Genomic DNA, 23,129 nt, shown 5'->3' with positions numbered 1-23,129 from the left:
TAAGTGAAACATTATTTTAAATAAATCATCTTCCCAAAATTAAAAAAAAAACAAAACAAAAAACAAGGGCTGGGGATATAGCTCAGTTGGTATAGTGTCTGCCTCACATGTATAAGGCTCTGATTTAATTCCCAGCACCACACAAAATAAATAAAATAAATAAATAAATAAATAAAAACAAGCGTTTCAGCTCAAGTTTGATATTAACGCAGTGGTACAATCAAGTTTTAGTTAACAGCAGCATTTCAAAGCTGGGAAGATGTTTTGTCTATGTATGTTTCTAGCTGGCAGGGAATGCCAGTTACCACTTAGTTGTCTACTAAAATAAACACAGGGTTTGCTGTATGTGGATCATTGCCTCAATTTAACACCTTGACCTGATTAATTAGTCTTTCAAGTCACTGAATCTTACCATTTATTTTGTTTTCATATCTAGCAGGCCTGTAGTGGTGTGGAGCTATAAATAGTAAATAGACTACAGGATGTGAAAGACTCTACCTTTAGTGATAAGGCTTCAGCTTGTTATCAGGCAAGATGCAAGATCAACAGAACCGCAGGCAGAGAGTCACAGTGTACAGAAAGTAAAGCCAGTCCCAACAATACAAATGGCATATTAAATGCAGTGTTCCTGTTCGAGGCTAACTTTCAAAAGTGCAAATATTATATGTCATTGCTGACTTTCAGATAATCATATAATCAATAAAGTTCCTGCTAGATTTGATATTTATTGCCTCATTTAATTTTTGTACTTATCCAATTAAGTAGGTCCCATTCTCCTATTGGACAGGAGAGAAAATTGAGACTCAGAGTAGGTAAATGATTCCAGGGGATTCAAAATGTAAGTAGGACAGAGAAACACCTGATTGCAAAGCTCAATGTTTTCAGGGACTTTTTAAAAAAATTCTGCTTTCTGCTATTCAACTGCTACAGCTATCCACAAAAGTAATTTGGGCTCTTGCACCAACAATTTAATAATGTGGCAAAACTGCTCCTGAACGACAATTTATTAGACTTCATGGTTGGAGTAGATGAGAAAGAATAAGAATGTCTAGGTTCTGCTCTTCTCCCTCCCACTGATTGCCTGGTTAAGCCACTGATTTATTTATTTATTTATGTTTGGACTGCATTGCAAAATTGTCATTCTTCATCATCTGTGAAAGACTTAACGGCAAGCTTTTTCCCCTACCCTCTCTCAAAGTCTCTGCGTGCTTGGAGGAGCAGTTAGCAAAAATTGTGCCTTTCACTCTTCCAAAATGAAAATAAAAGTGCATGATTGTACCTGCTTCTCAGGGGTATTTTAATTGATATGTAGTGAACAAACCATGTCGTGATACTCTTGGAAATTACTGTAAAATGTGAATAAAAAATGATCAACCATACCGGAGGGCACAGCATACTGGGCATGTTTTTAATTTGCATTTATGTAACTTTTCTATTTCTGGGCATCCTTAGGAGGACACATTTAAGAAATTAAAAGAGAAAATTTATTTTTCCGAAATGTTTTCTGACCTTCACCACATAAAAACCAATGAACCTAAGCCTTGGAGACGACAGACAGTCGGGAATTGTAAAGATGCTTCAGACCTTGCATTGTTTGGCGGGAGGAGCTCAGTTTTCCACGAAGAGAAAAGTCTAAGTCAGCATTTACTTAGAAAATTTCTTTTAAAAGAGTTACAGAAGCAGTCCACGAGTATCAATATTCCCTGTACAAACTCATATCTTTGTTCTGTTCTCTTGCTCTTGTGCCGTCTCTCTCTTTTTGATTTTCCTATAAAAGCTAAATTAGGTCTCAAGGGTTCTGCACCACTGAGCAAGGATCTCTTCTAGTCCATTGTGATGGAAGTAAATGTACTCAGGAGGGAGATGTACTTGAACGAGAGGCTAAAGTGTCTCCCTTCATCGAATTCCCCTGTCTCCTGCACAAGCTGCCCACCCTGACGTCTCTAAATACCTCCTGTGTGAGCATGCGCACACCACACTCCAGCAAGCCCTCAGCAAAATTGTGCAGGAGGTTGGATATTTATCTTAAATCAGCACAACTTTTCTGTGCTCCCTCCATCTCATCTCTGTCAAGAAGGGATGGAAGCATCTTTCAAATTTTCAGGGCTTCAAATTTTCTCCCTATGTCCCCATGAAAGCGTGTTCTTGGCCAAGGATTAGACTCATTTATCAGGGTGCAAATGAATTAGGTTAAATTTCCCTGTAGTATATCTTACAATTCAAGAACAATCAGATTCTACTTTTGTTACGTCACCCTTACCTTACTATAGTCCTAATAAATAGTGATGTTTTATGAAATTATGGAACTATGTAGAAACTCACTATAGTTCTCACAAGGTGGAAAGTGGGCATAATTTAGAGAACAAATGTATTAGATTTTGGAATCACCAAGGACCCTTCAGTTTAGGATTTTGGAATCATGGTCCTGAAGTGGAATCCAAGCTGCACATCTTACACCTGTTTGGTTTTGGACAAGTTATCTAGTCTATAAAAGCCTGTTTCCTCAAAAACTAAAACAACTGAAAACCAATCCTGGCAACAATTTAACAAAAATTTTATCCTGAAGGGCATCAATCTCTAGACTGAAAGCTGAAAGGAGATAATTTCATCCTACATTTTCATTGAAATGAGGAGGTGGGGCCCAAGAGGTGACTTGCCCAGGGTACATAGTTAAGGGCAGCAAATGCCTCCTGATTTAAATTCTAGAACTCTTTCCACTGAATCCCCAGAAGACAGTCTGCCTTTTGTGCAACAGCAGAATACCATTGTATTGGATTCTGCTTGCATTTGAGTGTGAGCCACATGGTCTCAAATTGAGACAGGTTGCCTCAGGGCCAGGTGCAGTGTATGGTCATTGGTGGTCTTTTTTTTTTTTTTTTCCACAATGCACATTCAATAAAAAGACATGCTTTCCAATGATTTTGAGGGGTCATCCTGTCATTACAGATGTTCAGTTAATGGTGTGGAGGAGGGAATTCTTAATATTATATCCATGACTTATGGAAGAAGATGAACTGCAGACCATTTAGCTTAGCTAGAGTCAGTGAAGCCTTTGAAGATTGTGTGCCTCTAGAAGGGCTGCTGAGGCAGACAGAGAGCAAGAGGAGGAAGTCAGCCTCAAGTGTTACAGGTGAATGATGCCTAGAGTATAGCTGTTACAGACCAGGATTCAGTCCTAGCTTCTCCTGTGTTATCTGGATAGTTCTGGACAAGTCAATTAGCCTTTCTGTACTTCATTTGCCCCCCTCTGTAAAATGAAATTTAAGATACTACCAACTCCAAGGATTCTGATAATCAACTGAGCTAATTCATATAAAGTACTCACTACAGTATCTTTCCCTTAGTGTTCAGTAAGAATTAGCCAAGATTAGGATAAACAGGAAATTTAGATTAAATTCATTGGAACTTATAACTTGGTTTTATTATTTATTACACACTTATAAGACCTTTTATACAAGATTTCTTATCTTGTAGTGACATTTTCAATATAAATTTCCTCTTTTCTAGAAAGTGAAGGTAAAGTGAAGGTAAAATAATGGTTTGGGGAAACTGCCCACTGTTTTTTATTTTTTTTTAATATTTAAAAAAAATTTTTTAAGAGTACTGGGTTAGCTTTTATTCTTTTTAATTAAACATGCCCATTAAGAAGATATTTATTTTTGTGCATATGAATATAAGTTCTCAAATGGCTTTCAAATATTACAGGTTTTATCTATATTAAACTTTGTATTCAAAAATAGGATCTGCCTGAGAAATCAGGTTTTTGACTGCTAACAAGATGCTAATATCTGTACCACATGCTTTACCTCTCTGCCCATTGACTCTGTTTGTATTTAATTAGACCATAAGATTGGACCTGGAAGGGTACAAGTTATATAAGTTTCACAATTTAGATCTTCTGACATTAATATCTTCCACTGTAGTGGAAGATACCATCAAAATTATGAGAATATGGTCTGCAGATGTAGCTCCATGGTAGAACTCCTACTTAGCAAGCACAGGGTGACCCTGGGATCCATCCCCAGCAGCACATGCACACACAGGGGGAAAAACATTTATGAGAATAAATAAAATATTGAATAAAACACTGATTTATTTTCAGAAACAATACAAGAATTTCATAGTTTTTTTTTTTAAAGATGGCATATGCAATTGGCAGGTGTATATTTGAAAGCAGACTTAGATAAAATTTTAAGTTTTTCTAATATAAAGCATAGATTTTAGTGGCAAGAATGGGAAAGACCTGACTTTTAGATTCTTGGAGGGATCTTCTACAGTTGTGTGTAAATATGATAAAGTAAAATATTAGCTGTATCTGCCATGTAAAAAGTGGTGAGCTGCTTCACAGAACAATCTCTTGAAGGAACAAATCAATCTTCCGTAGTTACAAAAAAAAATCCAAAACCACAAAAGGTTTTATATTCAGTGATCTGGTATATAGGGAAACAATACAATTTATACTTTATAAATATATCTAGAGTTTTTTTAGCCAGATAATGATAAACAAATGTAAATAAACATAAAGAAGAAACACCAAACTGCAACCAAGTGTACAAGGTAGGTTAAGAACTGTCAGGTGGGGGTGAAGACCCTTGTTTTAAGATGGGTTTTGGGGTAGAACAGTTGTCAGCTGGACCTGCCCACACCTTCAGACCTCCCCTCTGCCTTTGATTGAGTCCTCTTTTTACCTGCTGATCCTTAAAGTGCTTAGGCAAATTTTATACACAGGAACAGTCATTTATTTCCTCTTTTAATCAAAAGATCAAACGGTAGCTCCCCAAGGTTCTCAATGTATTTAGATACAACAAAACTCCTACTTCGTCATTCCAGCATCTTCCAATTCTTTAGCCACACCTCTACATCCCAGAGAGAAATCCCTTAGAAGCCTAGTGTACTTAGAAAATGATGCACATATTGTAGACATTAATCTGTGACTTTGGAGCCTCAGCTTTCTCATGGACAATATGAAGGTACAACACAAAACATTTTGTGTGTGATGATAAAAATTCAAGAACAACAATAAACTAAGGAGGGCTTGAAAACCAGGCACTAGGCTAAGCACTTTATAATATTAACTGATTTGATTGAACTCTTACAATTACCCTATGATGCAGGTATTATTTATCTTCATTTTTACAAACCTCTGTGGCTCAGAGAAGTTCAGTAACCCAGGAAATAGTAGAGTGGGTATTGGAGGTTGGACTGCCTCATTCAGGGGCTGGAGGACCAAATGCAGCATCTGACAGAGGGTCAGGGTAAAGGTTAGCTTTGTCTCTTACACTTGGAGTGGTACAAACACAAAATCTCTCCCCCAAGCTTTGGTCTACTCTGTCCTTCCACCTGAAAGGTTTCTCCATGATATTTTGTCAATAAAATTCTACATAATTTGAAGGTTCAAGTGACTTCCCATGACATCTATCTTAATCTCTCTAATACCTCCTCTCTGAACTCATCAAGCTTTTATGGGTCACAGGTGTCAGTTGGCAGTGCCATATTGGGTTGTACTCTTGGTTAACAGTTTAGATCTGTCATTTTAAAGCCTTAGAGTTTCATTTTTTTCAAGAAAAGGACAGCATTTTATAATGGGCAAGAACATACACTATAAGATAACAGAAATGGGTCTGAATTCCAGTCCTGCATTGATTAGATGTGTGACTTTGGACAAGTTACTTGACTCAGAGCGGCTCCCCACACTTCAGTATCTTGGCTTCCTCCTCTATGGAAGGAACCTAAAAAAATGACACTCATTTACCACATATTTGCTGTGAAGATTAACTGAGTTAGTATTTATTAGTAATTAGGTCAGAACATGACACATATTAAGTGCTATACAGTTTTATTTGTGTAATAAATACTTTTTCATCATTGACTATCCTCCAACAACTATGTAAAGCTGAAGTCAAACTAGACCACTCAAATATTTGTTAATTGGTTAGTTAAGTTGGTTACTTTTTAATTTATCTTTCTTCATCCATAGGTAATTTCTTTACTTATTAGCAATAATCTATAGATTTGACTGGGGATTCAAAGATGTCTGATCTCAAAAGAGCTCAAAATATAATGAAAACAAATATATGAGATGTTTTGCTTGAATATTAATTAGTTATTCAATATAGGGATGTGCATAAATAATATACTCCAGCCTCATCCCATTAACTGTGGCCAGGCTGCTTGGTATTTTCTAGAAATAGGACTCCTTGCCTAATTCCTAAGCTCTATTAGGTTTACATTTCTCCCTCTTTTTCTCTATCCTTCATTATAATTCAGCATATTTTAAATATACTCTTATCCTCTTAAGGCTTGAATACTCTCACTCATTTATCTAGAGTCAGGTTTTGTGCTAGATGATGAGAATACTAAGTGCATTAAGACATACATCCTGTCCTCACGGATTTCACAGTCCAGTGTGGGGGTCAGCGAACTTCCAGCCACCTAAATCTAGCTCACTGCCTGTTTTTGTAAATAAAGCCCCTTTGGAACATAGCCATGGTCCTTCATTTACACACTGGCTAGGCTACTTTTGTGCAACTCAGACATTTTGTGCTACAGTTGAAGTGACAGATATCACATGGGACATATAATTAAAATATTCACTACCTGAGCTTTTACAAAAAAAAGTTTAGAGACACCTGGGCTAGTTGAATGTATTGGAGACTCTTTTCGGGGGAGGATGTTGTGTCTTCCTCAGGGCTGCCGATTTTGAGAAATGGTAGGCACCATTTCTACAGGGAAACTGAACCTGAAACACCTGAGTGAAAATAAGCAGCTGTATATTGTCCCAAATCTCTCAGATATGAGTGTGCCTTGTCATCTAAGAAAAGTTCGTGAAGAATAAGTTATTATTCAGAATGTGAAATAGTTGTTGCCCAGGTACTCAACTAATACAGTTCTAAAGCAACTAGGATACTAGGTTAATATGAACCCGAAATAATATGGGAGACCAGCATGGGAAAGGAGTCATGGGTGCTACCTGTGGCTTTCTCTTCCTTCCTGGAACTATTGCACAAGCTGACTTTATAGTGCGGATGCTATGTCTGCAAATGATGTAATTTCTGAGACATTTTTAATTCAATACTCTAAAATAAAACTGACGGATTGTTCTGTAAATATACTAATGGAATCTGAATCTCAAAATGTTTTGATAGCCATGTCATACATTTGAAAAGAAAATGCACAAACAAACTCTTCTTTAGCAGGAATTTTACAGCACCTGATTTTCTCCTGGAATTCATACTTTCATTTTCACAACAAAATTCTATTCTATGGTCAAAATTTTCATGTTTGAAAGTCGTTTATTACTCACCAAGTTGTACTTCTCTGCAACAATAATGTGTATTAAATTTAACCTTTTTTCTCTGTGAACATAGTTTCTGAGATAAAATTTCTCTTGAAATATTATTATTAATAATATTAAACACAATTGATAAAAATGAAACAGATATGCTACAAATTTTATATGTAATAAATAAATAGTTAAAGGAAATTTGTCTCTTAAGTATGATGGCCCCTCGCCCTTAATTATGCTACTTATTTTTTGACTAATTATCTTGGTACTAGAATAAAATGGGGCTTAGCATCAATTCTATTTTTATTTTTGTTTTTAGAAACATGTGTTGAAAACCTTATTCATATAAATATGTAGAGGAAACTGGAACTAATTTTATCACAGCAATTGAATTTATTTCTTTAAATTCCTTCTGAAATCTATGCTTCAAATCACATAGCATCCTGTTACCAAAAACTTTTAATTCTCTATAACTGAAATATTAATAGATTTTCTTGAATTTTGTTGAAATTAAAGAAATGGTAATTATCTGACTTGAAAAAGGATGTTTTGTTTATTTATTAAAATCACTCATTTCCTCAGCATTAAAATCAAATTGCCTCCTGTTTTGGTGCAATGGAAGTCTTTACATTTGGGGAACCACAAACACATCAAGCTTTGAAATGAGTGACAGTTCAGTACCCAATTCCATTCAGAAACCCTTCTCAAACTCCTGCAGCTGTGTTTCTCAGTGTCTGCACTGTGCCTTTTTGGGACAGCACAGTTCTTGTCTTTGTGGATTTAACGTGGCATTCCTGACTTCTACCTATGGGAGGCCAGTAATATCTCTGGGGCCAGGGGTCAAAATCATCACCAATTCTAAACCACCGTCCTGGGGCTATGAGTGTCCACGTATGTTCAGTGCCTTTGCAGTGAACATCATATTGAATTTGACCCTAAATGCTAAATACTGTTGAGTTTCCAACTATCTGAAGGGAGAATTGTGATTCCTCATCTACCTCAAAGCATCAGAATATTTAAAATATTCCCATGACTCCACCAATAGGAATCAATTTATCTTCCAGATTCTTATATTTTCAGACCTGAGTATGTCAGTGTTGGTATTCTTTAACATCCCTAGAAATTGCAAAGCCTCCCAGTTTTGTTAGGGGATAGACAAAACTATTTTTGTTAGGGGCTACATGTATAGAGGGAAAATGGAGGCAAACTAAGTAACGTTTCTATATGAGTATGCTGCTCTTTGCTCCAGCACTTGAGATAATACCTCTCCCAAATGAGTGTGAGACTTCAGAGACAAAAAGGGTGGAATTAACACAGACATAATAAGGACTTAATAAGGCAGAAAGTTGCTTCTCCCAGTGATACGCAAAGTGTTTCAAGCTTCTCGTCCTCCTTCTCTTCTTCCTCCTCTCCTCTGGCTCCTCCCTGTTACTGCTATTTCCCTTGCTTCTTATGAATTACAGCATGTGGTCTTCAAGAAGCTTTGACTTTCAGCTCTTTAGAACACAGGAATGAATCCTGTTCACCTTGTATCTTCAACTCTTAGGCTAGTTCTTGGTGCATAGGAAGTCCTTAATAAATGTTTAGGGATGAATGAAGAAGTAGTTGTGCAAACATCAAGTAAGCTAATTTTCTCAATGAGCCATTAAACTTTAAACTTTCATCCTATCAGCAGACTAGATGAGCTCAGGCAAGTGAATAAACAAAAATACAATGAGTCATAAAATACAGTCTTACTACTATGCCAGAGTAAATGAGCATTCACTTTGATGCTTAAAACTAATCTACGAAGACTGAGTAGGAAATTTGGAAAGAACAGAAAAGAAAAATGAAAATAATTATCTAAAATCTTAATATCCAGAGATTACTTTTAACATTTTTATGTTTTCCTCAATTTCTTTTTGTAATTTTATGTTATTTAGATCATAGTGTACAGTTTTGCATTCTACTTTTTCTTGTTAGGTCAAGGATAACAATTTATTGCTTACCATTCTAGCTCCAGTTCCTAAAACATAGTATTAGGTAAATGTACACACAATGTTGGTGAGATATATTGAACATGTGGCAAATACTTATGCAATACACATGAAATGAAAATGTGTTATGAAAAGCATTTCTGCAAAACTTTCCCTTGTATTATCAAAAACCTCACAATGAGGGTACAGATTCCCAAAAAAATGAATTATTGGGCCAAAGAGTATTATTTTTGAGGGTACATGTTCAAAAATTATGCCAATATAAGCTGCTACTATAGAATATGAGAATATCTGTGTATGTATGTATGTATTTATGTATGTATGTATCCATCTATCCATCCATCCAAATGAGCTCTCACCAAATTTCCCAAGCTGAACTCAATTCCTGAGTTCAAGAGGTCCTCCTGCCTCAGTCTCCCAGGTAGCTGGACTTACAGGCATCCACTACCACACGAGGCTCAGAATATTATGTTTGAATTCATCACACTTGCAGTACATTTGACAGGTGAAAACATCACTCATATTGTTTTAATTCTTTAATAAGTGAGGTTGGACTGTTTTCCCCCAAATGATTATCAGTCATTTATATTTCATTATTTTTTATAAACCAAATGTTTATGCTTTTGAAATGTAGAAACTGCATATTCAAACCATTTTTAAAATCACCCCATTTATATTTGGGGGTTTTCTTTAGCTGAGCCTATTCCTCCTCACACGTGTTCTGTGTATCTCACAAGATTGCTGCGTGGATCGAGATGGGGCCTGGTGACTACATAAGCTCACTGAGAACTGTAGAACACAGAACATGGGAAAAGCATTAAAATAAAAGTTTCCCGCTCTTACATTTGTAAAGAGATTAGACTGCATCTGTTAGCTCCTCTAAGGTTTCCATATTTCCTTTCTTAAATGTTTTCAGAATTATCCTTAAGTACAAAGACGACTTCAGTACAAGGACCGACAGAAAATGTGTGGAAACAGACCATTATTTCTACCATAGAGCAAGAGTGGAGGGGGTTTTACATGAAGAAAAACAAAGAGGATCACCTGAAATAGGTTTACGATCTTTTCCAACCTGATATTATTAAACACAGTGGATATAAATATGAGTTGAGGAACACCCAATGCAGTTAATTTCCTTGCAGATAGTATCTGTGGTCAAATTTTGGTGACCAACAGGAGTCAGGACCATTATATATGATCAAATTGATCATACCGGGAAATAAATGACAGGGTGGTATCAGCGTTTAATGCTGTTTTGTACAGCACAGCTTTCACTGAAGAGGCCTGAAAATTCAACAACAGTGGGCTAATAATAATTATGCTTTTAAAGAAATGCAAATAGACTTAATTTTTAAAAGCATAAAAAATAGCCATATAAATGATAGCTCAATGTGAGGAATATTATGTTTCAGCCAAAATGCAAAACAAATTAAACTGCAATGTTGTTAAGAAGGAGTGGAACTCTGTATTTTTTGAGAATTAATGTTAAATTTCATTTTTTTCCTTTATAAATCTGGGCACAATTAGACATGGTACCTTCTTAATGTTGTCAGTTTCCTGTCCGTAAGAAAATATACTTGTACAAAACACAGAAAGATGTTTATAGGCCTTTGATATAAATAGTGTGATGACAAGAGTTCCAAACCCAGTCAATTCAACACAATTATTAAAGTCAGGTGGGTAAATGTGGTATGCTGGGCTATCCCACCTATCCCATTGCTTGAAATGCATATGACCAAAGATAGATGGCCCTCCCCTTGATAAAAACCAGAGGAAAGAAAGGGCAAGTTGCAGTGATAAATGAGTGCCTTCACATCATAGACCCAAAGTGCATATTGAATCAAGAATAATTTTGCATTTAATCATCAATAGGCTTCAGAACTATCTCCCATAAAATTGCTTCCTTTGAGTAGATGCAGATAACTAATTGTGGGGAGAGTCTGGAAATATGCAACTTTACCAAAAATTTGAAATATATATAAAAGAAGACAAATTTAAGTTTATGAAATTAAAATTGTGGAACCTTCAAGGAAATATTTATGGTAAGACAATTTTACTATTTAGGCTTTGGATTAGATATGACTTTGGCAGGGTAGTGCCTATTCAGAATCTGTAGATTATTCTATAATTCTTACCTTAACTTTTCCTGAGATTGGTAAACACTATCATTGCTATTTTTGTAGTAAACACTGAGGAGAACTCTGTTTGTCGATATATTTGGATAAATATACAGCTTGATTAAATTAATAGTTTTATTATATCTTTTATTCTTAAAATAGTCAAAACACTCATGGGAGTTGGAGTGAAAAGTTTCATCTTAAGGGTCAATAATAGCCAAATTGTAGTGAAGGTTGCATCTGGACTTTGCAAGTGATCAATGCCATGATTGAGTAAGAATGTCAACTATGGCAAAAAGTGGCGTGGACTAGGAGAGAGCATAGATGACTGAAAATACAGCTGGACTGAGTCTAAAACCCTTGTTTCAAGTCAAGTTCAGGTATCAACAAATAATTATGGTCAAGTCATCTATTTGTCTCATTTAAGAAATAGGCACATGATCCATATCTGACATGTGAAAAATTCATGTGAAATAAATATTATCTAAGGAATTCTTTAGGATTTTTAAAAGAAAACCAGTTTTTTTTGTGCTTGAGATTGTTACCATATAGGGCTCATTGTAAGCACTCAGTAATCAAGATTTGTTGAGTCATATTTAAATCTGACCCAATATTGAGGGTGTCACTTATAATTTTGTCATATATTTAATTTCACTTTTTAATTGTTGTATTATGAGAGAAAAGGTCAATCTTTGACTCCAGTTCAACCTTCACATCATCTATGTTAGATAACCTTTCAAAAAGCATTAATGAAAACAGGATACAACAAAATTTTGGAAGAAAGAAATTCAGAATCAATTTATTTCATTATCAAAGAATACATTTCAAAACCAATAATATTAATTTAAATAGATTCTGACATGGGTGGCAGTCAGACCAATCTTCAGTTATAGTAGTAAACAAAACAAAAACACAACAGAAGGATATTAATGCTACCTTACTAGTGTTCTCAGTATTGAAAAGTTTTAGCTGTCTTTGAAAAGATTTATTCCAAAAGCCTTTTTCCTTTGATACTTAACATTTTTTAATAACAAGAGTGAAAATATATGTGTAAGGAATGAAAGTGCTTAGAATTCAATCTATTAAAAAGTAGTCAGCATTAAAAGGGAGGAAAACCCAGAATATGATACTGTTTGTTTTAAATTTAATGTTAGAGCAAACCAACTAATAGGTTGAGATCCTAAATTTTCTAAATAATTTATTTAAAATATTTTGTTGTTTTTTTTAAACAAATTTTTGCCAGGAAGCACGGTACCTTAATGATACCATGTGTTTTTCCTGAGCAAATGTTCCTCTTTTCTACCAGACTGTGTGGCATTTGCTCATATTCAACAACTGTGGAAATTTGGAACAAGGTTTCTTCTCCTTTCTTTAAAAGTGTTTAATTCCTTTGCATGTGCCAGGCACAACTTATGTACAAGTTAACAGGAAAGGTTCTGTGTAATCATTTTATTATTTGACCTGACAATGATCATGATAGCCAATTATTCATTAGAAACTCAGCATGTCCAAGTTCTTTAAACTTGTGTGTTATTGTTTGATTCTGAAATCTAGAAACCAACAGCTGCTGGATGGAAAATATGATTGGAGTGCTTATTCTGGGCTCAGGCTATATCATGAAATTTTTACTTAGGAAGTTTAGAGTATGGGCTTTCATGCTAATGCAGAATTATAAAACCCATATGAAGCACTTTTGTGATCCATGCCTTGAATAGGTGAAATGAAACATTTTAAATGTAGCTTATCAAATAACTGGTTTCACTTATTATCATTACACTGTTTAGGTAAATAAAAATAGCACGGCTGTCTGAATTTGATGTTCTCAGAGTTAATTACAGGCAACAATGCATTCTGATCCTATTTAATAAGATTGCTTTTAAATAGTCTCTTTAATGAAAAGATCAAAATAGTGGTTTAATGTTTACTAAGTACTAGTCATATTTCTCTAAAAGCTAGACTTATGTTACATGTAACAGTTCAAGTAAAACTACTTGGGCGTGTCCAAAAAACCAATCGTCTTATTAAATGACTGTTCAGTCAAAGCTAATAAAAGAAATCGGGGCCTTCTACTCTTTTGCCTTTTTAGAAAAGCCCCCAAGAAATGTGATCATTCAGCCACTTCTTGAATCCTTCCAGTTCCAAGAAATAAAGAGATCAAGTACCATAGTTAGTATGTTATTGAAATGTTGTTATAACAGGGGAGTGCAATTACTTAGTCTAATAAATTCTAGTTAATAAACAGCATTAAAGAAAAGAGTCAGTTTTTCAGGACTGAAAAAGTATGACTGTGATCTTGTTCACCGTGACTCATGCTAAAGCACAGGGTTATGGCTAGCAGTGACAATTAGGCTGCCTGGAAGTTTCAAATAGTGGCATTTACTTCTGTGAATTCTCCCCAGCTCAGTCTTTTTTTCAGCTTTGAAACTTGACCTTGCCAATGTTTCAGAGTGGATCAGACATCAACATGAGGACCCATGTTAACTAAGCTCAGAAGAGCGAATAAGTATGACCAGAAAGACAAATTTTTATTTCAAAATGAGGAGCAGTGTACTGACATTTGTTTCAGCCTGGTCAGCAATTTACCCATAAATAGTGCTGGGATGGACCTGGCCAATATTTACCTCTCACACTCAGGTTTTTATTATTGAGTCTTCAGAATTTTCCTTTTAAATATGCTTAAGAGAGAGAATAGCTCAAATGTCAGTGAGACCACTGTGTATTGATTTTATAGCTTAATTTTCAGAGTACCATACTACATCCAAGTTCTTGGGATGGAAGAGTTTGCAGGATATCACTGTGGGCCTCAGACACTGCCTACATACTCTATTACTCCAAGGGATTTTATTCTCCCTGATATCTGGTAATCTAAGATACTCCCTAGAGTAGATATTGCTACTTTCAGATAATAGATTAAACATTTAAAAAATTGTTGCAGGGAGCAACATAAAATCAATATATATCAGCCACTTCCTTACTTTAAAAATAAGAATTTCCCTTACAAAACAAATATATAAGGATATTTTAAAGTATTTCACATTTCTTCTTGATGATGCTTTTTTTTTAAATAAAAATTTATACTCTTCCTCATACTAGCAGTTGTCTCTAGAATTCTTTTTTAATTGTAACTTTAAGAATTGCCTTAAACTTGCGGCTATTGTTTTTATTTTTAATTTTTACTTGAGCATATTTGAGAAAAGTACTTGTTCTACATCAGGTTATTTTCTTTTCTGGATAGCTCTGCCTTAATAAACTCAATTATACATAGTACCAACTATATAAGGCAACTGAGGGATACAACTAACAATAATTTAAAAGACCTCTTTATGGTGAACAAGTTAACTGAAAAAGGGACTTCACTCATCCTTTGAGACCTATATCAAGTATTGCTTCCGCTGTGAGAGCTACTCTGACTTTGGATAGCATCCCTTTTATAGTCTAGTTTGTTCTGGCTTCTACTGCACCAGTGGACCCTGCTTTAGCAACGTGAGCATCCTTGGGATTCCATGCTATACCTTACTTTAGGGTGGATGCTCAATTATTTTTAAATAAATGTGTGACTTACATGTATTTCCATTAGTATGTATACTGATGCAAATGATGACATTTTTGAGCCTATCCCTTTTAAAATTACAGCTGAAATGGAAAAGCTCCGGCAAGATGATCTCGTTCTCATATATGAGACTAAAATTTAACTTAGGTTCCTAGAAATTAGTTGATCAATGAGTTTGAAGTTTTCACATCAGGAGAGAGGCAAGCTTAGGTATTGCTAAATAAGAAATTGCATTTGAAAACAAGTATTTTAAAGTTGGTCTAAAAATTAAGATGAGAATCTACTTACTTTTTTTTTCAGCTAATAATACTCATTTAGTTCATGCCAAGTTCTTGTTATAAATGCCAAGGCCTTTTAGAAAAGCTACTGCTCTTTCATTTTTAAGGATAATTTTATGCCAAAATTCAGAAAGCACTGTTCAGACTTCTGATTCAATATTAAAATATTGCATATCTGCTGTTGTCACATGACTGTAACATAGTCTAAGCAATTCAGGTAATGGTGTACCAGTTTAAAAGAAGGATGCTTTATTGGAAATTTTATAAAAATTTTAAATATAATTGAAAATGTACTCATTGCATTAATTTTGAAAAAAGATTTACTATGAGGTAAAATCTATCTCACAGGGTTTTTTTTTTTTCCTTAAACATCCCAAGTCTTTCACGTGCACCACGGTGCCAGGGTGTTTGGTAACAAAAAACATAATACGGTAAATATCCAGATTAATGTGTTCTTTCTTTGCCGATGTCAATGATTCCTCTCAATTAGAGAAATATAACCCAGGACCACATAACATGATAAATAATCACATAAAAAGTGACATTAATGAATGCCCATTCTAATAAAGTAATTTACAAAGTCAGCATACCCAGCCAGTTAATAAAATATTCACTATGCAATGATGAAGACACTCAAGTCAAAGCAAATTACTTTTGCTCTTTTATAAAAGCATGCTTTTGAATAAATTTTTAGTCCCATATTTCAGCAAAAAGTGACACGTTTATTTTGGCTTTTGTAAGAACATACCTATATCAAGGGCATCCTAATTTTATTTTAAAATAAAATTTATTATCTAGTTATCATTATAAAGCTATAATCTATTTCCGATATTTATAAAATAACCACTAACCAAGAAAGATGCTTTCTATATTAAGTATAGAATACTATGCCGCCTGTTATTTTTAAATGTGTACTCTGTAAGGTGTACAAGAATGTGGGTAAATATATATATATATATATTGACTAACACATTTTAGCTTCTTAGGTAAACATTAATAAAATTGCACTTACTGTAATGTGACCAAAACTTGGACTTGAAATATCAATGACCACAAGCATATATTTTAAAGGTTACCTGAGCAAGCCAAAATTCCAAGTGATTTGAAATATACAATAATTTTGTGACACTATGGACACAATATTTCCTTTTATAAGACTCTGCACACAATGCCATTAGTTAACCACATGGTTATTATATTTAGCTTGATTCACTATAAATGCCGTTATAACACCTGTGGTTTCCCTCATTAAGAATTGAATGGATGGGGTCAGGGGTTGAAAGGGCAGCATATGCGCCATGAAAGAACTAGTTAACATAGCCTATTATATTGGTGCACTGGTAAATCTCATTTCTATTCATCAGATGATTAGTTCAATCAATATTTATTCCTCTATGCTCCCTTTGTCTTGGGCTACAAAGGAGACATCCTTCAAATTCATGGCATAAGCCTTGTTATCTATGAATTTGTTGCTTAATTTGAGAGAGAATATTTTATTTATTTGGCAGTTCTGAATTCTTTGATTCCTTTTCCCTCTAATTATCATTAGGTAGTATAATAGAGTTTTGTGTAGATTATTTATAAATAGATGCTATTAACAGTCCCTTTTTTTATTCGACTCAAGTACCACATGTATTCATATCTTCCCTCTGAACACTCTGGAAAGTTGCTTCTGTCTCTCTAAATATGTTTGAGTTTGGAAGACTGGATTGTGAAAGCAAAGATAAGAATGATTTTCTCTCTCAAATATTCATTCTTTTTGTCTGAGTGGGTGGTTTTAGGCATATACATATACATATTGCGTATCAGTGTGTATCAACAGACGCCTCCAAAGACTGCTATTATCTGCTAGGGATTCTGTTAAGTCAGAGATTCCATTCAAAGTAAGATAAATATTTGCAAGAAGCTGAAAGTGGAAGATGATTATAAAATTACAGGAATAATACTTTTAGGTAGAGTGTGCTCATTTTATCAAAGGTCATCATTCATTACCTCACAAAAAGACCTGTTTCATTAGTCTGTTTAATTTCTATCCTTTGGATAGGAGTGGATGGAATAGTAGAACTACACCTGGAATGAAAAGCTTGTATTAATTATTAAGCACAATTTCCTTTTTTATATTTACTGTCCTATATAATTGAGCAGCATAACATGATGTATTAATATCAATTAAATTGATGCCAATATAATTAAAAGTCTTTACTTGTTTTTGTTTTTGTGGAATAAAGATTGAAATAGTTTATCCTTAAGAAATTCTCGTTATAGTACTAGAATAAAAATATTATTTTAAATCACTTCAGTTGCTCATAGTTTTTACATTCATAACATATGTGCATGTACCTTTAAACCAAGCTTATTTTGATTTGGACAAAATATGACTTTGGCATTAATTTTCTTATTTCACAATACATTTAATTGTAAATCTTAGGCTTCACCAATGCATGACTAGGCTCTGATTTTAAACCTCAATTTTGCAGAATCACAGTGACTCATATATCTATAATTTTAATAATAAATTACTAGAATAATTTTAAACTATCAATTAAATGTTATAATATGCATCTAAAATTTGAGGGCCATTGTTAATTGCAGTGAAAAAAAAATCTGTTTAATGTCCTGTGATTCACACTTTTACTTCTTAAAACTATTGTAGCAAAAGTATAAAAATTATACAGGTCGTTTGATATTCCTCAAAGGTGAATACAAGTTAATAAAATGTGAAGCAATAGCTAAAAAAAAAAAAGCATTTTACTTGTCTTTTTGCATAGAAAAACTTCCTGTATTAAAATCCCAGGGTCAATTCTGTTAATGTTACTTTTGAAAAAAAGAAGATATTTTACAGGATTCAAATATTATTTTCATAATGTCCAACAGTAAAACTTCATAATTTCTTGTTGCGGTAGAACATTAGTTGCTGTAAAAATAGGTTTTAAGACTTTGAAACACTTAAAATACAATCTATGCAAATGTACACATGAATAATAGCTTTTAAGGCTGCTAATAGTTTGCTATTTAGCAAACTGTTACCATCATAAGTAAATGTTAATATTTGTATTTGGCTATGAGTATGAACTAATGAGTAATTGACATTAATGTTAAACTGTCACATAAAACCACTTTAATAATGTTGCAAAAAATAATTATCTTTAAAGGATTCTCTAATGATCAAAAGCTATACTCCTGTTGGTGGAATATCTAAGGACTTGTAAGTTTTAAATGAATACTAACAAAGGAGTTTTAAGTCTATGTCCCTTGTTTATGAAGCCTGCTGCTCAACATTTCTTCCTTTACATTTCAATCCTGGTTGCTCAATTCCTGAGTCTCTACAAATTGAGAAAAAGAAAAGCCATGGCTGTCTACTGGCTGTCCAGAAGCCCAGGGTTGTCAAGAACCTCTGCTTCCCAGTACTTGTTAGAAATTCACCCAGGATATCCAGTGAGGGGGTGGGGGAAGTCACTAGATGTAACCATTTAAGAAAAGAGTTTATCTTTCTGGCTATGTAGTTTTTCAACAATACTTGAAATACAGCTTTAAAATTTTTCTTTAAACTGATTGAATGATTATTTTTCTTGGAGTAAAGACAGTTTACTGATGATTACTTAATGAGCAATTATTAATGGACTGCTGGGATGTCCTTCCAGCAGTGTTTTCTAATTGTGGGAGGTGGAATGTTGGTTGGAAATACTTAATTGGAAATATTCAATTGGAATTTGTGGAGGAAATTAAGAGCAAGAACTTGTTCAAGAAAAAAAAATATATATGTGTATATATTTTTTTCTAAAGGCCCCCTAGCAGGACATTCAGAGCTCCATACTTTTGAAGGATGGCCATACATTTGAGAGCAAACTGCCTCTTTTCTAAAGTTTTGCAGTTAATAAAAATTAAACTACTTGAAATAATAGATGAAAACTGGACTCTAGAAAAGCCAAGCCCCATCCTTGTTTACAACAAGCATAAAACCAGATTTCTAATCCGCCCAAGCGACAATCACCTATTGATTGCGACGACATCTGTGCCCCTGTTTTTGGAAGCAGGGTTTTCTGCAGAGGAAGGACTGAAAAATCCGACCATTCCCGTGCCCTGTGTAATACACAACTGGCAGATTTTTCAGGAAGAAGCCTGGAAACCCACACCTGCCTGTGCTCACTCCTTTCTTACCTAGGGATGAGTATAATTAAAAGTCCTTCCTTTCGCCTTCAGAAGTTATTTCTTTCGATAATGCCATGTACAAAGAAGCATCTCTAGAACTCATATGATACACTCTCGCAGACAAAGGGTGAAATGCTTTGTGCGCCACCAAGTACAACCTCCTCCGCCCCAGGCCAGGGTAAGCCACCGCTCTGCGTCCTGAACACAGTTCAGCGGTGGGGCAGGGCAAGAACTCAAAGAACAGAGCCTCTTAACCTCTTACCAGGGAGCTTCCCAGGGAATAAAGTCTTAAATAACCTAGGCGGAAGCGGGGGCAGGGTGAAGGGGAACTGGGGTCCGGGTAGGTTTGCTGGATTGGCCCAGAGGGGGAATTACTCAATCGGGAACCACGTTTGAGTAGCACAAAGTGCCCTGACTCAGGACAGTTGCCAGCTGCAAACTGTAGAGCCAAAGCAACCACCAGACCACCTGGGAATGGGGAGGACGCGCGCGCAAGCGTGTGTGTGTGTGTGTGTGTGTGTGTGTGTGTTTTCAGCGCGCGATTGTGTCGGAGGCAGGGGTGTATGGGAGGAATGGAGTGGGCACGCTGTAAGGCTAAGTTCAAAACCCGCCCCTCCCCCCAAAGTTTAGTAGCTCTGCACTAGGGAAAGGTGATTCCTTTTACCTCTTGTACCTCTCAAGTTCAAACTCAAGTTTAACCCCAACTCCCATGGGGAGTCTGGTTGGTTCCCATTCTGTCCTTAACAAACATCTCCTGATGGTGGGGTAGGGCATTAGAAATGTGAAAAGACAGTGGAGGAGAGACAGTAAGAGGTCCAGAAAGCACAGCCAGGGAGGGTGCCAGAAAGATTTAGCCCTTACTTTTTCTCCATAAAGTTCTTTCCAGGCTTCCTCCAAGGAATCCTCTCAAATTAGCATTGATAAGTTGTCCTGCCAGCCTGGTGAAGCTGGTGCCCTCTGGAACACAGTTATGGCCTCACACTGTATTTCCCAAGGTAAGCATGAGGACTATCCCTGGCTTTCAATACTTCAAGCTCCTGGAGTCCCTGAAGCAACCACCACAGTGAACATCAGACTGTACCCAGCAAACTACTCCTTCAGGAGCTAAGGGATCAAGGTACAACCCACACCTGCCCTGTGCCACTCTCCATTCTACAGTGTAAGAAGAGTGAGCAGTTTTTATGCTTGAGGTCCTAGTGCCTGGTATCAACTGAGGTGGCACGTGGTTTCAGACCTTCACCCAGCTGTAGGGGGCATGTTGTTAAGGGGGAAAAAAATCGGGAAGGACCAACTGGCAGCTTCAGACCATGCAAAGGGGAACTGAAAGGAAAATGGATGGGATGGTGAGACTGGACCCAAAAAGAAAAACAAAGACTGGGGCGTCTCTCGCTAAGTAAAAGCTCTCTTCGCAGCATTTGCCCAAGTACAGTTTCTTGAAAGAATCTGGATAGCGGAGCCTCTGCCCAATCTCCAACTGGGACAATTAGCTGGAGCCAGTGCGCACACACAGGTTGATCCCATACTTAGAGCGCGCAGGTCAATCAAGATCATCCCACCAGAATATCCTTGTCCCTCATCTACACTTTTCCCCTAGCATCCCACGGGCAGCCTTTCTCTGTCCCTTTTCCTCTTTCCCTCTTCTGCCACATCAAGTCCACAATCCCTGTGTGTGCCTTTGGGGTCAGACTCGGGCTCACCGCGGACAGACTGGGTGGAGGTAATACCCACTGCCTCCTTGAGACGCTTGAAGTCTGGGGTGGGAGTGGAATATAGTCTGATGGGAGGTGCAAGTATTTGCAGCCCATTCTCCTAAAGGCTTCCTGCCTAGGCTACCTCTCTCTGGGTCCAGGATACAGGAAGGTCCGGAGCAGACCATTTCCCACTTTTTGTTGTCAGGATTCGGAGGGACTTGTGAAGGGGGAGAGAAGGACCCCCAAAGAACCGCAGGGTAGCCAGGAGGAGAGACTCGGCTGTAGGGATGGGTGCCCAAAGGTGCTCTGATCTCCATATCAGGCGGGCACCTGGCCGCTTCTTCAAGAAAGTGTGAAGTTGTGGCTAACCAGAAAGTGAGGGAGAAGGGGCCCGGGCACAGAACACGGGAAACCTGGAGGTCCCTGGTACTACAGGAAAGGAAACGGACAAACTGATTCCCCAACTCCCCTGGTCAGCTTCTCTGTAGTCCAGGGTGCAGTCAGAGCAGGTGTCCGGCCTCTGTCCCCGCATGCTGTCCCACAACCGCCAGTTTGCCCCGGGGTCCCACCTCCGCCGCCACTGACCACCCGGGTCTTGGCAGGAGGGCTGGCGCAGCACCACCTCCTAAAGCGAAGAGAAAGCTCCGGGTTCCTCTACCGCTGCGGGCACTGCTGTCTCTAATCTCCAGAACTTTCTCAGTACAACTTTTTTTTTTTTTTTTTTTTTTTGCGGGGGGGGGGGTGCGGGGAATAGCTCTTGTTCCTGCGCAGCACTGGCCAGGGCGCAGCGGCGACCTGAAGGAGCGTCCTGCATCAGCGTCCAGTTCGGCTACGCCACCCCTCAACCACTCCTGGGAAGGGAAGCGTCAGCTGGCTGGGACGCTAGTGGGCCTTGTAACCTGTCAAGTGAATGTGCCCCAGCGTGTTCGCCCTAATGCCCTGCACGCCCACCTTCGGCCGGCGACCACTGCGTGCGGTGCGCTTTCAGTTACCTCTACCCCAAAGCATCTCTTTCCCGGCTCGCCCTCCATCCTGCCTCAGTTTCCGCACCCGCAAGCAACACGCAAAAAAGATTCCCGGTAGTAACTCAAGAACCCGAGGAAGTAACTAGCGCTGTTCCCCTCTCCAAAAAAGCGCCCTCCCGCGTTCCTCCAGAACTCCCGAGAGGCATCAAAATCTTCCCACAACTTTCTACGCCCAGGCCATTTGCAACCCCACCTGCGAACGCGAACTCGGGAAACTGCGCCTCGCCAACCTCTTTCCCCTTGGGCTGAGTGCCCTCCCCTCCCCCATCTCCCCATCTGGTTAGAGTTGGCCGGACGGGTGACCCAGGGCGCCCGCAGGCTCGCTTACCTCGCATGGTGTGGCCGCTCCCCCGCTCCGCGTAGTCATGAAGCTGCTCCCAGCCCGAACCCCAGAGAGCCCAAAAATCCCGCTCAGCACGAGTGAAGGTGGTCGGCGAAGAGCTGCGCTGCCGAGGAAACCATCCCTTTAGGCGGACGCTGTGGCCTCAGGGTGACGTTTGCTGCCGCCGCCGCCGTCGCAATGTTAACAGTTTTGGTGTTGGTGACGGTGACTGCTTTGATGGTTGTTTGTTTGTTTGTTTGTTTTCAGGAAGGGCGAAAAAATGTCCTGGCTGCTGGTGTCTGGGTTTTTGTTTTGCTTTTGTTTTTCTTATTTCTTTCTCTCCAGTGTGCTTGCTTTTTAAAAATGCCACCGCCTCCGGCTCGGAAGATTTCTTTTGTGATCACTTGGACTGAGGAGGAGGAGGAAGGGCAGCAGGAGGAGGAGGAGTTGGTGGTGGTTTTGTTAGTTACAAAGAAGAGGGAGAAGGAGCAAGGGGAAAAAAAAGAAACAGAAAGAAAAGAAAGAAAGGCGGTGTGGATGGCAGAGCATGTGCGTTTTCACATGACATCTGTGCCTGTTAGCGGATCCACAATGTGAATTTTCACTGTTCAGTTACCGAGAGGAAGGGAGCGAGAGAGAAAGAGGAGAGAGATGGAGAGAGGGAGCTGAGAAGGGGCTTATACGCGAGGGCGGGTTTGGCCGCGACTTCCAGGCCCCGCCTCCTGTCAGCGCTGAC

At 37.6% G+C, this 23,129-nt stretch overlaps 1 protein-coding gene across 1 annotated transcript in view; it reads right to left on the bottom strand.

The window, feature by feature from the left end:
• Positions 1 to 23,060, bottom strand: part of RORB (RAR related orphan receptor B) — a 184,873-nt gene extending 161,813 nt beyond the window's left edge. Inside the window, exon 1 of the mRNA XM_081279413.1 lies at positions 22,400 to 23,060. Coding sequence (XP_081135539.1) covers positions 22,400 to 22,406 — 7 coding nt within the window. The 5' untranslated portion in view covers positions 22,407 to 23,060. The remainder of the gene's footprint in view (positions 1 to 22,399) is intronic.
• Between the last annotated feature and the right edge of the window lie 69 nt (positions 23,061 to 23,129).

The sequence above is a fragment of the Spermophilus citellus genome (assembly GCF_964194105.1).
Source record: "Spermophilus citellus genome assembly, chromosome: 2".
In the NCBI taxonomy this organism is placed as follows: domain Eukaryota; kingdom Metazoa; phylum Chordata; class Mammalia; order Rodentia; family Sciuridae; genus Spermophilus; species Spermophilus citellus.
This window is presented reverse-complemented; position numbering and strand designations above follow the sequence as displayed.